At 36.0% G+C, this 14,960-nt stretch overlaps 1 protein-coding gene across 1 annotated transcript in view; it reads right to left on the bottom strand.

The window, feature by feature from the left end:
* Positions 1-10,003, bottom strand: part of LOC122414001 (zwei Ig domain protein zig-8-like) — a 280,634-nt gene extending 270,631 nt beyond the window's left edge. The window contains exon 1 of the mRNA XM_043424741.1: positions 8,072-10,003. Coding sequence (XP_043280676.1) covers positions 8,072-8,129 — 58 coding nt within the window. The 5' untranslated portion in view covers positions 8,130-10,003. The remainder of the gene's footprint in view (positions 1-8,071) is intronic.
* Between the last annotated feature and the right edge of the window lie 4,957 nt (positions 10,004-14,960).

Below are 14,960 nucleotides of genomic sequence, written 5' to 3' on the forward strand. Positions count from 1 at the left end.
CGTTTGAATTTTTTTCGGATTATCGTCATTGTTAAGGACGCCAAATACTTTTTTCCATATTTCCATATCCGACGCTCTACATACTCACTTCACACACTGTCACAGAAGTGATAAATATACTTACGTATGGATGAAAAATGGCGTTATTAATTCTGCTAATTAGTACGGCGGAGCGCTTTGCCTGAGTAGAACTGTACAATCGAAGCGTATGTCGACACTGGTGAATTTTATCCACCCTTCATTCTTCCGTGCAGCCTATAAACGATCTACGTGGCCGATTTTTTAATTCACATTCCATTTCCCGCCATTGCATATGGGTAATTTCATATCAAATCGACCAATGGTTGGAATCGGTAAGGAAGTAAAAAATTTAATACAGAACTTTGATTTGTCAACTTTCAAAATTTTGTCAATTTGTCATTTTTTGAAATTTTTATGCAAAATATTTTTTTTTATTACCCTAATACCCCCTTTGAAGTAGACCCAAACTCATTTTTGTCACTAAAATAGTTTTCGAGATATTTAAAAAACAATGTTGAAAAATTCGTAAAATTGTAAAGTACGGCATTTTGCATAACCTTTGAAAAAAAATCTTACAATTTTTTCCTTTTCACAGAATTTTGTTGTATAACGAAAGGAAACTTCTGAAAAGAAATCATCCAATTCGGAAGGAGTCGGTTCCAACCATTGATCGACTTGACGTGGAATTACCCATATTTAAAGTATTTAATTATCACAAAAGAGAGTAAAGAATTCAGATAATCAGCTACTTTCGCGATTCGTAAATCTCCATTTTTTGTTTACGCTATATTGTTCCAAGATTGAGTATTACATTCCTTTTATGCAGTGTGCCGTCATTTTTCATTTACTTTTCAAGGAGAGCCAGTGTGCAAGGGTGCGTTACGTTTCAGCGCGGCCGTTTCAGCACAGCAACTTTTGCTGAGTACAAGAGCGTTTTAGAGCGGGGACGTTTGGGTGCGAAGACATTTTGACATGGCCATCAAGGATGTAAAAAAGAAAAGTCATCGTAGCAACTAGTGCGATTATTTATGGAAGCAAAAAATTGTTGTTTGCCAGTCATATATTCCATAATGCAGTTTATGGCGGGATACAGTATGAGATTTGGTACGCATATGTTGATTAACTTAAAATTTTAATCGTCACTCTCGGGGGACTTCACCCCCTGTGACCCCCAACACACTTGGAATAATGGTATGAAAAATCACTTAAAATAAGTCACTTATTCCCATCAAGACAGCACTAACCTAATATTTTTTTTTTTTTTTTTCAATCTCATACGCTTGGTTTATATTCTTGACAAGAGTTAAATATGCTACCCACGACAAGAAAATCGTTATTGTTTTTAACATCGTAAAAAAATGAAAATTCGATTTATTCGATAATTCGATCTTTTTAAGGCCTCTCTTAGAATGTAAAAAGGAAGGTCTGCGCAAATTTCGAACCCGACCCGCGTTTTATGGCTTTCGGAAGTATACCCAAAAAACACATTTAACAGATTTATTATTGTCTTCGCACGAGGACCTTCGCAGCCCGAGGAAAAAGTCTCCGCGCCAAAACGTATATTGCTTCCTGGTGAAAGTGAACGACAGAAAATTTTTCGTTGTGCAAAATGAGCTCTCCCGTGTATCCTTCATATGGTGGAAACCGATTTTTTTTGTATATTCCATAAGACATTATTGACATATCTCAGCATTGGAAAAAATAGTGATAGCGATATAGAATGTGATAGTTGAGAGTAGAAGGATCGCAAATAAATAACTCATAGACAACATTCCGCGCATACTTCTCAACCTATATGCCGACGTGAAGACGCAGCATTCTCTCATCCGTTTCGGTATGACAATATAAATATTTCATACATACGACCAAACCACCGTTTTTAAGGTCTCATAATGTAACTGAATTGAAATTCTCTCATGGACCATGAGAAAAAACAGGAATGATTCTGTGAATAAATGCATCAAGGGAGTGTTAACTCGCATTCTTCTTATTTTCAATTTTTCATTATTTTTATAATACTTGGAATAAATAACGAAGCAAAATATAAGACGCTAGAAGTTCACGCGAGTTAGAGACGAAATTTTCAATTGGAGATATCGAATAGGCGCTGAAGCATTCGAAGAGACAAACCATCGAGTTTATTTTTATCAGGTTGGAATTTTATTAAAATATGGAAAATGGACTTATTTTTGCTCCACAGGAAACAAAATGTCCTATCGGACGAGGGTTTCCAAATGTTAAAAGACACACACTCTAATACAATGAATGCGCCGGTATTATGACGTCATGGTGTGTTCAAATAATGGATCGTTCGGGTGAAGACCAAAATCTATCCGTTGAACGTTGCTATCGACTGTTCAGGATCGAATTCAACTCTTTGATGGATCATGTCACGGGGATGTAAAAAATATTAAGCACCGAGTAAATTTAACCGGAGTAAAAATGTTCCGGCCAATCCGGATTTTGATGGCATAATGACGTTATGTACAAGGGTTTAAGAGAGAATAAAAGCTGCATAAAGTCTAAAGCCGATTAACAAGTTCTGTGTGTGTGCGTTCGTTTCCCCATGAACGTTATATAAATTTCGACCCTACCTTACAATTAAGAATGAGCGAAATCATAATAGCTCTCGACAAACAACAATATTGGGTAAGATTGTATTTCTATTACTATACCGTTTGAGCATATTATAGTGTTACGCAACGTGGAATGATTTAATTTAATGACCACTTCATGAAATGCATTCCTGGAGTCGCTTTTTGCGCTAAAAATTCAAGTTATAATAATATGGTTCAATGGTAACGTTAGCGTTTGTAGCGCAAATAACGACTATGGTTTGTTACTTTTTTCAAAAATATCATTCGTCATATATGACGTCCGAACGAAACCAACCATATCATTTAATTATATTAACATGAAATTACCAAGATTCTCCAGGAAAACATAATTTGTTTTATGAAATGTCGTGTTATTAAAAATATATATTAACGAACAAATGAGGTAATATTTGAATTATCCTTTGAGAGAATGTTGGTACTAATCTGATATTATTAGCCTGCAAGCTTCGAACCTCTATCAACTTGGGTTTCTGAATAAATCGAAAAAATTGAGCATTTTTTTTTCAACAAAATCTAAATCTATTTTAATAAAAATTGGACATGTGGAAGAGGCATATGGGAGCTATATAGTTAGGAAAAAAAATAGGTGACAATCTTCGTAATAACCATTAGAAAACGGCTTTTTTTGCAACTGTCTTTTTTAAATGTCTTTTCCAATGTAGGTTTGTCCCTGAAATTTGCAAATTCATCAGTAAAGTATGTCATACTGAAAAACAATAAGAACCGATTTTGAACACTAAAAATCAATGTATTTCAATTTTTAAACCATTGAAAATCAAAATCAAGCTTACTTGCATATTACATATAATACCTAGTCACGACAGCCTTTCTCAGTTGAATATTGGAAACACTTTTGTAAAAACATGTTTTTTCAAATTGAAATTTTTAAATCGCTCATCGGCGATCTAACTCCTGGCATTGGCGACTAGCATGAATTATACTGTGACTTGTCGTTCTCGATGATTAACGATGATTCACTTTTTTTCACAATCGGAGTGATAAAAGACTTTCTTGTTTTTGAGTGTTGATAAAAAATATCTGACATTAACTTGCCCGTACCACAAAGATACTCAATGAGTTTGATTTGGTCAATGCCTTCCTCAGAGTCTTCCAACAACAGTGACACAGCTACTCCAAGCGAAGTAATAGTCGTGCCTACCGACAGTTGAGTTTCCGTAAAGTGTTGGTCTCGTTTTTTGGAAATTTCAGTGAGTACTGCAGCCACTTCTAAATTTATTTTTGGTGGTTCAGCGTACAATTCTCCATTTCTCGAGTATTTTTTAAGCAATGCCTTTTTGGTATCCTCTAACAGCCCCTCTTTCATCCATGTACTCCATCGATTTTTAATCTCACTATATGGAGCTTAATTGAATTTACGGGCATCAGATTTGGATCTTCCCATCAGATCTCTAAAATTTCACTGTCAATTTTTGTTTTTTGTGTGACTTCTCCTGTTTTCTCCATATTGAAGGTTATTTCAGAGTCGTCACAATTTTTTTGATGTCAGATTGTTTTCCAGCGTCAGACTGTTCCTCATCGTTTTGCTCGTGGCAGTCATAAGCTGGGAAACAAAGCGTAAGGTCATTCTTCTTATTTCAGTATATTGAACTATTTGTTCCGAACTCAATAAGTATACTTTGGCCTTATTTAGACTTAGGTTATTTCTAATTGAAATAAAACCCGATATATATTTTTCTCGTATGAAGCATAAATAATGTTTCTTCGAGTTACATGCCTTTATTAGGCGTACGTGAATCGTGTGGATTACGTACCATGTTATCTCGTGTGGAAAAATCACGTGTTTCAGTGTCTTCTTATGACAGTTAATTCTTACCTGAAGATTTTTCATTAATTTGTTCCAGATCTTTCTTATTAACGAGGCAGAGCAATGTATCAGACAGAATCTGGATCTGCTGTTGCATCTTTTCGAGTTTTTCTTCAGTATCTCCATGTTTTCTTTTGTGATCTCGTGAGCGAGAACGTGATCGTGCTCGTTTTTTATCCTTTTCCATTCTTGTTTCTTTCGTTATACTGATTAGAAAAAATCACTATTTTTCTCTTGACGTGTGAATTATTGGGCACAACGAAACGTAATGAGGTATATGACGCTCATACGAGAAACAAAGGAGTGCTGATATAACGGGAGGAAACAAAAATTCTGGAATAAAAGTCTCTAAGCGTTGTGGATTTCGGCATAGCTGACGTTGCTATTGTTAATCATCTTCGAACGAGACGTCTTCGTATATTATAATAACGATCGAACTTGGCCCGCCTTCGGCAGGCTCGTTTGATCGTTATAATATACGACACGTTTGGGCATTTAGAGATGCGTTAAGACCAGTAATTAAACTAAAAAACACGCGATTGTGACCAGATGTTACGTTGTATGCACATTGGAGTGATTAAAAAAGTAAATATTGTTTCTCTCGGAGCTCCAACGGGAATCTTTAGTACATCCAAAAAATTTAATTTTCCCAAAATTTTAGATTTTTTAAAAAATATTTAGATAGTGCTCGAACCACTTTTTAATACTTTCTTTTTCTTTTCAAAAATCGCAAAGTGAATTTTTGTTTTTGCTCTCATAGCCGAAAGTCTTCCATGAAATCATGAATTTTATGAAATTTCGTCACAAAAAACTTTAAAGGCTGCCTCACATAATTTATTTTTTTCTGCGTATTTAGCTATAAGTCATGAGATTGACCATTCTTGTCGTGCTTCCAACAATGGGTATATTTATTTTTCGACAGAATTAAGTCCAAATATTTTACTAATTTCTATAACAAATGGGAAAACTAGAAAATTTCTAAATTATATCGTCTTCTGCAGTGAAATATCAGACTTTGTAAATAGAGAATTTGAATTCGGCAACACAAAGCTTTATTTGGTATTCTACCATTTTTGTACGCTGCCCTATCAAGTTTTCGTGAAAACAGCATGAAAAAAATACAGGAAACTTGAAACCAATTGCGCGAGAAAACTCAAAAATGTTTAATATAACATCTAATTTTGATGAATTATGTTGCAAATGAAGTATATTGAATAGAATTATACATGAAAATACCTTTACCCGTTGACGAAAATGGTCATTTATAGCCACATGTTTTTCAATCTCATGATTTATAGCTAAATACGTAGAAAAAAAAATTATGCTAGACAGTCTTTAAAGTTTTTTGAGAGTGACTATGATTCACGATTTCATAAAAAACTTTCTGCTATGAAAGCATTTTTGAGAAAAAAAAGAATATTGAAAAGTGGTTTGAGCACTGTCGAAATATCTTTTACGAAACCTAAAATTCTGGGAAAATTTCATATTCAACGATTTCCGTTTGAGCTCCGAGGAAAAAGAATATCGTTGTTTTGTAAGTTATACCCTAATGCACAAACATTTATCAAGTAAGCTTCATTTCAATTTTCAATTGTTTAAAAATTGAAATACATTGATATTTAGTGTTAAAAATCGGTTTTTATTGTTTTTCAAAATTACGTACTTTACTGATCAATTTGCAAATTTCAGGGATACCGCTACATTGGAAAAGACATTTAAAAAATACAGTTTCGAACTTGCTCCAGAAAGCTATCATAAAGAAAAAGAACAATTTTGGAAAAAATAGCCGTTTTCTAATGGTTATTACGAAGATTGTCGCCTATTTTTTTTCCTATCTATAGCCCCCATATGCCTCTTTCACATGTCCAATTTTTATTAAAATCGATTTAGATGTTGTTGAGAAAAAAAATTCAATTTTTTTTATTTTCTTGATGTATTCAAAAACACAAGTTGATAGAGGTTCGAAACTTGCATGATCATAATATCACGTTAGTACTAACAATCCCTCAAAGGACAATCCAAATACCTATCTGGGGCTGATTGGCTATTTTTATCGTTCTATATGGCCTTTCTTCTTATTACCGCAAGTGTATAAAAATTGTACGAACGAATGAAAGGGTTTTTGTGAAACCCTACATTAAAAATATTGAACGGAAGAGCAATGGGATTTTTCCGAATTCCGGTGATGAAAATCCTATCTGATCTCTTTATAAAATATATTCAAAAAGATTCTCAGTCAGTACATTCAGAATCGAGAGTACATTGCTTGAGCGACAGGTTTTCCCAAGAATGTTATCGATCGATCGAGTTTGAAAAGTGTCCGAAATGTTCGTAATATTAATGAGTAATTTTTAGATCTGTTTGATCCGGGCTCAATTGTTTCCACTCTACATCAAGGCAGATGAGACACTTTAATTGTCTCTTTCGTGATTTCTTGAGACGCTTGTGAACAGGCGTGGACAAAATGAAGCTCCGCTTCTATCCAAGAAATATTTCTGCTCTCACCCGTTACCGATGGTATTAAAAAAACATGGAATTCTTAAAACCCTGAGGTAGAGAGAAAGCAAGAGAGTCGCGTGTTTTCTCATGAATATTAATCGTCCGACGCAATTAGCTTTCTCCCAAGACAGGGGACCTTATGAAACTGCATTAACACTTTGCTTTCTTGTATCTTTATCACCCTCACTGTTTTTCATCTGTATTTCTCCTCTTCATTTCCTATCTTCTTTTATATCTTTCTTCGTATTATTTATTCTTACTTTTCTTCTATTAGCATCTCGCGAAAAACAGTTATGTGCTTTTTATTCACAAGTTTCTCTCTTTGTTATAAACAATTATCTCTTGTTTATAAATTATCACGACTGTAAATAATAGAAATGCGTGGTACCACTCGGAATTGTCATGATTCCATGGGAGGGAATTTTAGTTTTTCTCTCCAATACCCGATTGAAAAATCAACTATGGTCGAAGAGCTGATTTTTTCGTTTATTAGGACTGAGACTGAAAATTCGCGATAATAGACTCGAAACGATCGAGTTTTAACGTCACCCATCACTCGACGCGAGTGCTAGAGTTTTATAGCCTAAATCTCATGGAGGGTGAATCACACATACTCTGATGACATCCGTGCGTGCTTGTGTACTAGGATAGAGGAGAAATGGAAGGAGAAAGGAAGAGAGAGAAGGAGAAACTCAATGCGTGAAAGTATATAAATCGGCCGGATGTAGCCATAAAAGCTTCGTGAGACAGACAGTATCGATAAAAGTCCGGTATTACGTGCTTTCGAGGAACGTGCCCGGTAACACACACTTTCAATATAATAATATCGCGAGATAATTATAGTCGATTCACTTCCGTGCATATATACTTTTATTTTATTGGCGCTGTTTTCATGAAAAATGTATCTTATTGAAATTAAGAAGAACGGAAGCTGAGCATCGATTCGCATAATTATCAATAACTGCCATTCGTCATATTATTTACAATTGTTTATATTTGCCCCTCGCTTGAAGATTTCAATGATAAAGTGTTATCCCTATTTTCACTCTCACATTTTCATATCAAAATGTTTTGAGAGAGTGATACAAGAAAAATACGACAGACGTACCTTGAACTCCGCACGTTTCTATCACCAATAGTAAGCCTGATAACAAGTGAAACAGCATTTTTTCACAACAAAACACTTTACGAACAGCGTTCCGCTTAATCCTTTATTTTTGTTACTATCTGGTATTCGACCTTGTTCTCGGAAGGTCGAGGACAGATTCAGTATTAACGTATGTCCACAAAAGCACTTTTCACTTGCACTCTAACACATTGTCAGTATTAAAAATTCACATATACATTAGGAAATGACTTTGACGTTCTTCTTTCCAATCTCTGTTTTCAGGCTCTTTCCAAAAAAAAAATTGGGGCCGATTAAAAGTTAAAATTGAGTTTGTTCTAACGCATGTTTTCGATTACTTCGGTTAGTAGCTGATGGAATGTCTCATCGTGAGAGATCCTTCAAGGCGTGGAACCCTGGAGAAATAAGGGGCAGTCTTAAGGGTTACGTTGCTTCGAATCAGATCGAAAGGGGAATCGACGAAGCGCGAGATTATCAAAAGTCACTTTCGCTACGAACGATCACCCATTGCCCACCCTCCCCTTTATCCCCAACTCAGAACGACGATGTTCACTTAGACTTGGTATTTATTTGTATTCTCTACGCACTAACAACCCTCATCGGTGGAACGTAAATAAGAAATATATTCTTGCTTATTGCCACAGACACCCCCGTCGCAGACTTTTCTTCATCTACTTCGTGCTGTTTTTTTGTAAATATAGCACGATTACTGCGGGCTCCCGAGACAATTTCATCGCACGCCGAGCAATTCAAATTTTCCAGTTTTTTTTTCTATTATCATGTGATAATATACTTTTTTCATCAGCGTTTTTGGATTATTATTTCACTCTTCGGGGAGAGGCTTATTTCCATTCTCTTTCGATCGTCCTATTCGATGTTCATTCCCATTCTGATCGTCGCAATGGAATTGAAAGAAATTTGCTCGAGCGGATTTCGGTTTTGCTGATCTTGTATATCATACTGTATTAAGAAGACATTTTTGCAATCATTTTTTACAGGCTCGTTCCCCAACTATCCCATAAAGATTTCGAGCGTTGACAGTTCGTTTCTTTCACCGTCTTCATAACAGGAAAATCACGAATACAAGGAACAGGTAATTTTTTTTGGTGCAGGTCTGTATACATCATCGAGCTCCAATACTCCTTTTTATTTCCCTCAATTTTCCGAAGTAGCAAACACGAGTGGAACTGGCAGATTCTCAAAATTGAAAATCAATTCCGACCCTCTGGGCACGAGTGTCCATCCAACCGTCGTAAATTTTTGCATTTCTTAGCGCTTTTTTTGTTTGCCAATAAACGACGAACCCCCTTGAACGAGAATGTTGCGGTATCCGATAGTTCCGCGATGATTTTTACACTTGGCACGAAAAAGCAAACGTTCTTATTCTGCATCGTTAGATCCTTTTTTTAGTTTCCGGCGACACACTTGAAAGTTTCAACGATCGCAGTATCCCCGTACGGTGATAATAGTGGATAATGCAACATCAAAGGTTGAGAATAGATAAGTCAATATCGTAAGAAAATCAAAGATCAATTTTATGAACATTTCGTGGATATCCCAAAAAGTAGTGTCATCGCGTATTTGTTAAGTAGCAAATGTTTATTAAATTTTTCAGATCATTTACAGAGAGTATGAAAAAATGTTACAACTAAAAAACAGCGTGGTGAAAAATCGTTTATCAATTGCAAAATAATGTAGACCTTTTCAAATATATTGATAAAATCAACAATTGATAAAAATGGTAGCACTGTGAATGCGACCGCGCGATGTGGATTAAATATGATTGAGGGAGGCCGTGTCGTTGGAAAATAGAAAAGTTTTATTTATCTTTCGAATAATAATACACACCGAGGGCGAAAATGGGTGAGAACCCGCACACGCGAAACACACGCGGCACCCGTATATGAGACGGAACGAGTACGTGTCGCGACGGGGCGCGAAATGGTTCTGCGGGCTCTTGTTTTCGGAATGGTGCATGCGCACATGTTTGCTTGCGCCGTAAGAGAATTTATCTCGATGAATCTGGCGCACACCCCGCTCCGTGGCGATGTTCCAAAGTCGTTGGTCGCTGTAGGCAACGAAGAGGCCAGGGCAAGAAACGTTAGGGTGGTATCGGCGTGTTATACGGGGGTGGTGTCGGTGGACTTCTTATACATCGCGGCTTCGTATATAGGGGAGACCCGGACAAACCAAGTAACAACGAGATAACTCGATGTTAATAGTTTTTCACTATTTCGTCGCTTAACTTTAAAAATATCGTTTATACGAAAAAATTTGCAACAAATAAATTGTAGATAATTAAATTTGCAACAACTTTGCCATTTAAACTTTTGTCGAAAAGTTGAAAATGGCGAAGTTATTAAGCAAAAACCGTTTTGGCTTAAATTCAAAATGGCGGCTGACGCACCGTTGGAATTTGGTCGCCATTTTGAATTTAGACTCCCACTGACCCCCCCCCCCCCCCCCCCCCCCCAAGATTCCAACAATAAAAATATGTCCGGGAATTTTTGCAGGGTTAAATGCTAACCCGACTGGGCTAAAGAGAGCTAACGAAACCTTGTTTCTTTTTTACCTCTCGTCAACTTCGGAAATCATTTTATTATACATGTACATTATTGTACATTGGTAACGGAATCGCTTCACCGGTATTTTTTTTTGTAATTTTCTTCGATGAAACGCCTACGACGCGTTATATTTACCTTCGACGATCGTAGCGGGCAAGTATCATTTCAATGAAAGAGGCTTTATTGCTAAAGCAAAAAAAACGCAGCGTTCAAGATGCCAATAACAGGCAAGCGCAACGATTTAAAACATATTTTAATTACGAATACAGAATGCTCCTAAAAAAATAATGAAAGATTAAGGGTAAAATGAAAATGGGAAATGATTACAAATGTCAATATCGTCGGACGAAAAAATTTCGAATTTCCAGTATATTAAATTTTGCGCATCCTTTCAAAATCGAATCTCACGTTATTCGCCCAAACTAAAAGATCCAGTCTCTCGTACTGACTTCCTTCGATGTCTGTAAGCTTACGAAACAAAGTTTCAGCTGCCTTTTTTCTTTATCGAGGCCTTTTTTAGCATCTGTGAATTTCGAAGCTTAACGTTGATTATTCTACCGGAGTCAACAATGAAACTCTGATATAGCGTGAAGGAGGATCTGGTTAAGATAAAAAAAAACAAGGTCACCAATCAAATGTCCTGTTCAGCCAAAAATATCTCAGACATAGTAGAATCCGTGCAAGTCGTTTTGCGTGCTACGCCACACTGTTTTCAGTCAATCCCAATGTCATAAATCATGATGATTCTTGTGTACCTCACAACGTTCTCGGTTTATAGCATGAGCAAGGCCGAGGAAGCTCAACGATATCGACATGACGTGAAAAAGAAAGTCAAAGAAAGAGAAAGAGAGAGAAAGAAAACGAGCGAGAATAGAGAAGTTTTGTACTTTTATGACTATAAGAGAAGAAAATATGCTGTTCAAAACGAGTGTCTGTACACGGGAGATAGTGGAGATGAAAGGTCAGAAGAGGTTGTGGAAACAAGAAATTTTGATATTGCTCCTTCATTACTCGGTGCTCCCCGGAGTACAAAATGAATTTCGTTCATACGAGTTTTCAAATTCCCCAGTAAACAGAGCAAACAAAAAAGTACAATCAAAACTTAATATTGTCTGTTTCTTATAAAATCAAGTCAGAGTGTCTGTCTCACTTTGAATTTGAGAAAATGGTTAGTTGAAAAATAACAAAAAAGTAAAAGACGCTTCGTGCGAGCTCGAAACAAAAGAACAGGAGTGAAATGAAATGAGGCTGAAAGGGAAAGAGACATTTTCTTCTGGCGTCGTGTCGAGGATTCGGTGTTCGCGCTTAGCGAGAGAACGCGAACACAAGAACGAGCTCGGGCTCACTTGGATTTCTCGAACCAGGGGTGGTATTTCACCACGTACGACTACCCCGGAGACGACGACAACGCCGGGGACGAAGACGACGAGGACGCATTAAAGAACGTGCACTCCGAAACTTCAAGGTGATTTGTAACACGGTAGCGTTAAGACAAGAGGGGCGAAAAGGGTTTTTATATACGTGTGCGAGTGTGCGAGAAAAGTATGGATATGGCACACTCGAGGATCGTTTTTCCACGGTCTTTATAACCCTTGTAATCTGATAATAGCGTGACAAAACTTGACCCACTTTCTACTGTTGCACTTTATACTATTTATCCCCTACGATACTCTCGCCTCTTCCGCTAATAGGTATAACGTTACCCAAGAGCACAGGTAGATAAAAGTACATGATTTTACACCCGTGAAACAACACTGGAGAACGATTTTGCTTAATTGAAACATTTATCTCGTTTATGGAACAAAAGGGTCGAGATAAAACAGTGAAAAACGTTGATGGGTTTGCAGCAACACTTATTGTAATATCACATAATCATCAAAAGAAAATGAAACGTTCCAATAAATATGAAAACTTGATAGATCATTCGGAAGGAAACAAAAATTTTTTTATAAACATTTCAACATCCTAGAAATGAATAGGAGTGAAATGTATTATTTGGCTAAAATTCATGTAATTTGTGTATTGGAGTGATTAAAATAATAGTATATTACACTACAAGGGCAAAAAGTTTGATATTCCTGCACTGCGCGTTACATCAGATCAAAAAAATGGAGGGGTTGAACGGTATTAAAATGTCAAATTTTATTTTGAGCACTGTCCCCTTCCAAATACAGTATTCTTTTTATAAAATGGACAGACTTGGACATGTTTTGAATCTGGTACAGTGTTTCGAATAGAAGCACTTAACCGAACGTAACAAAACCGATTGCCAAATAACCTATATGACATTTTCAACTTCTTATGCACCCCTATTAGATGGGGATAATTCACCCCCTGACATTCATAATTTTTTTGTATAAAAAACAATTTTCATTCGATTTCAATGGAACAACATTTCAGAGAGCAAAAATAATTCAAGTTGACGTGTATATGAATTTTTCCAAGAAAAAAAATCAAGGGGATTGCATTTGATTTTTTTATTTGATTTTTCTTTGCATTGCAAAATGGCGTTTGTTTTATTAGAATCGGATCGTAAATTTTTTTTATACGAAAAAAAATCTGGATATTCGAGGGTGAATCATCCCCATGCAATAGGGGTGCATGAGTAGTTAGACATGTCATATACGTTATTTGACATGCAGAACATTTTGCAATTGGTTTCGTTTCGATCGGTTGAGTGCTTCTATATGAAACATTCTACCAGATGCAAAACATGCCCAACTTTGGGGGTCGATTTCACCCCTTAAAAATAACTCTCAGCCGATAAAAAAAAAAAAAAAAAAAAAAATACGTGTCTTTTATTTTTCGATGGACCATAACATAAAAAAATTATCAAAATCGGAGGAGGACACCTTTCCTTGTTAGCCCTCTCAGACCGAGACCTATTTCGCGTTGACGGAAAATGATTCCCTTCATAAATTTATCTCAAAATACTTTCTAGTTTCCGAATCCATTGTGACATTTCGGTTTTTTTGGTGGGAAATATGAATTTTTGAATGTTCGCTGCGCGCAGCACCAGGTCCTTGGGGAGCAAAATCAGGAAAATTTACGAATGAATCTAGCACCTAATACCTTAAATACATCATATTAGCTTTCCTTTGAAAGGAAATAACGTTTGGAGTACGAAAAAAATGTGTACTCACTTTTCTTTTGCGATAACTAAAGCACGTTTTCACACAAAGCCAACTCAACATGAAACGTCGGCTTCATATCGATATTTCGATGGGTTAAAGCAGTTTATCTCTTGGTTTAGGAGTATCTAAGGTGCAATCTAACCTTGCTTCATGGAAATAGGCAGTTAGAGCCCCGACCTTACCGACCGATGCAGTTTTATTGGGCCTGGAAGCGCGTGTTGCGTAGAAGCAACATACGGTCCGAGAGGATTAGTGAAGTATCTCCGAAAAAGAATATGTGCAATTGTTTGGACTAAGCGTAATACAAACAGTGATGCTCTAAAGAATTACACGCATGCATATACACACAATCATACAAAGATCTATGTCGTTGTATTAAAAATTGACGGGCTATTGCATAAATTACGGCGCTGCTTTCGCGCTGACAGCATCACCGCTTACTTGACGACCACTCCAAACAATTAAAAATATAGTATGTAATGCAGAAAGTAATTCTGGAAAAATTTAAATCTTCTAAAAAATGTTTAGTGGTGTCTCCAATGACGTTCAGAAGCCGGTTTTTAGCTGAAATTAGAAAAAAATATCTCAAAATCGATCGGATCCCTCGATGAATATTTTTTAGAGAAGCGAAATTTTGTAAATGTTACTTTTTCACTTAGTACTAATATTTTTTAGATGCTATACAAACAGAATCGTTAAATGTTATAATTTACGCCCAAAGTTATGAAAAATTATATAAATTCCACTGGCGGCACCTCTAAAAAATTTATCGGGTGATTCAAATTTTGAGAAAATAATGTTTTTATGATATGTTAACACATCAATCTGCGAAACAAAGCGAATCATTTTTTTATCTCGAGATGTTTACGAAAAATCGATAAAAAAAAACTTTAGAAAAACCAATGGGACGATCTCTAGATGGTTTTCCTCCAAGCTCAAATATTGAGAGAATCAACTCTTGATTGAGTGTTAATTTTTGTCGTTGCAACACCGGACAATTAATCTTTTTTTATCGTCGTTTTTCACCATGAAAGAAAAAAAATATTTAACGTCGCTTACACCACTTCTTAAAATTTTTTTAGGTGACCCAAATTTCGAGAGAATTGCTTATATTTTATGTATTAAAATAATCGCTTGCGACTGAGGAAAATATAATATATTTTTTTTAATCAC

The sequence above is a fragment of the Venturia canescens genome, chromosome 7, assembly GCF_019457755.1.
Source record: "Venturia canescens isolate UGA chromosome 7, ASM1945775v1, whole genome shotgun sequence".
Classification (NCBI taxonomy): domain Eukaryota; kingdom Metazoa; phylum Arthropoda; class Insecta; order Hymenoptera; family Ichneumonidae; genus Venturia; species Venturia canescens.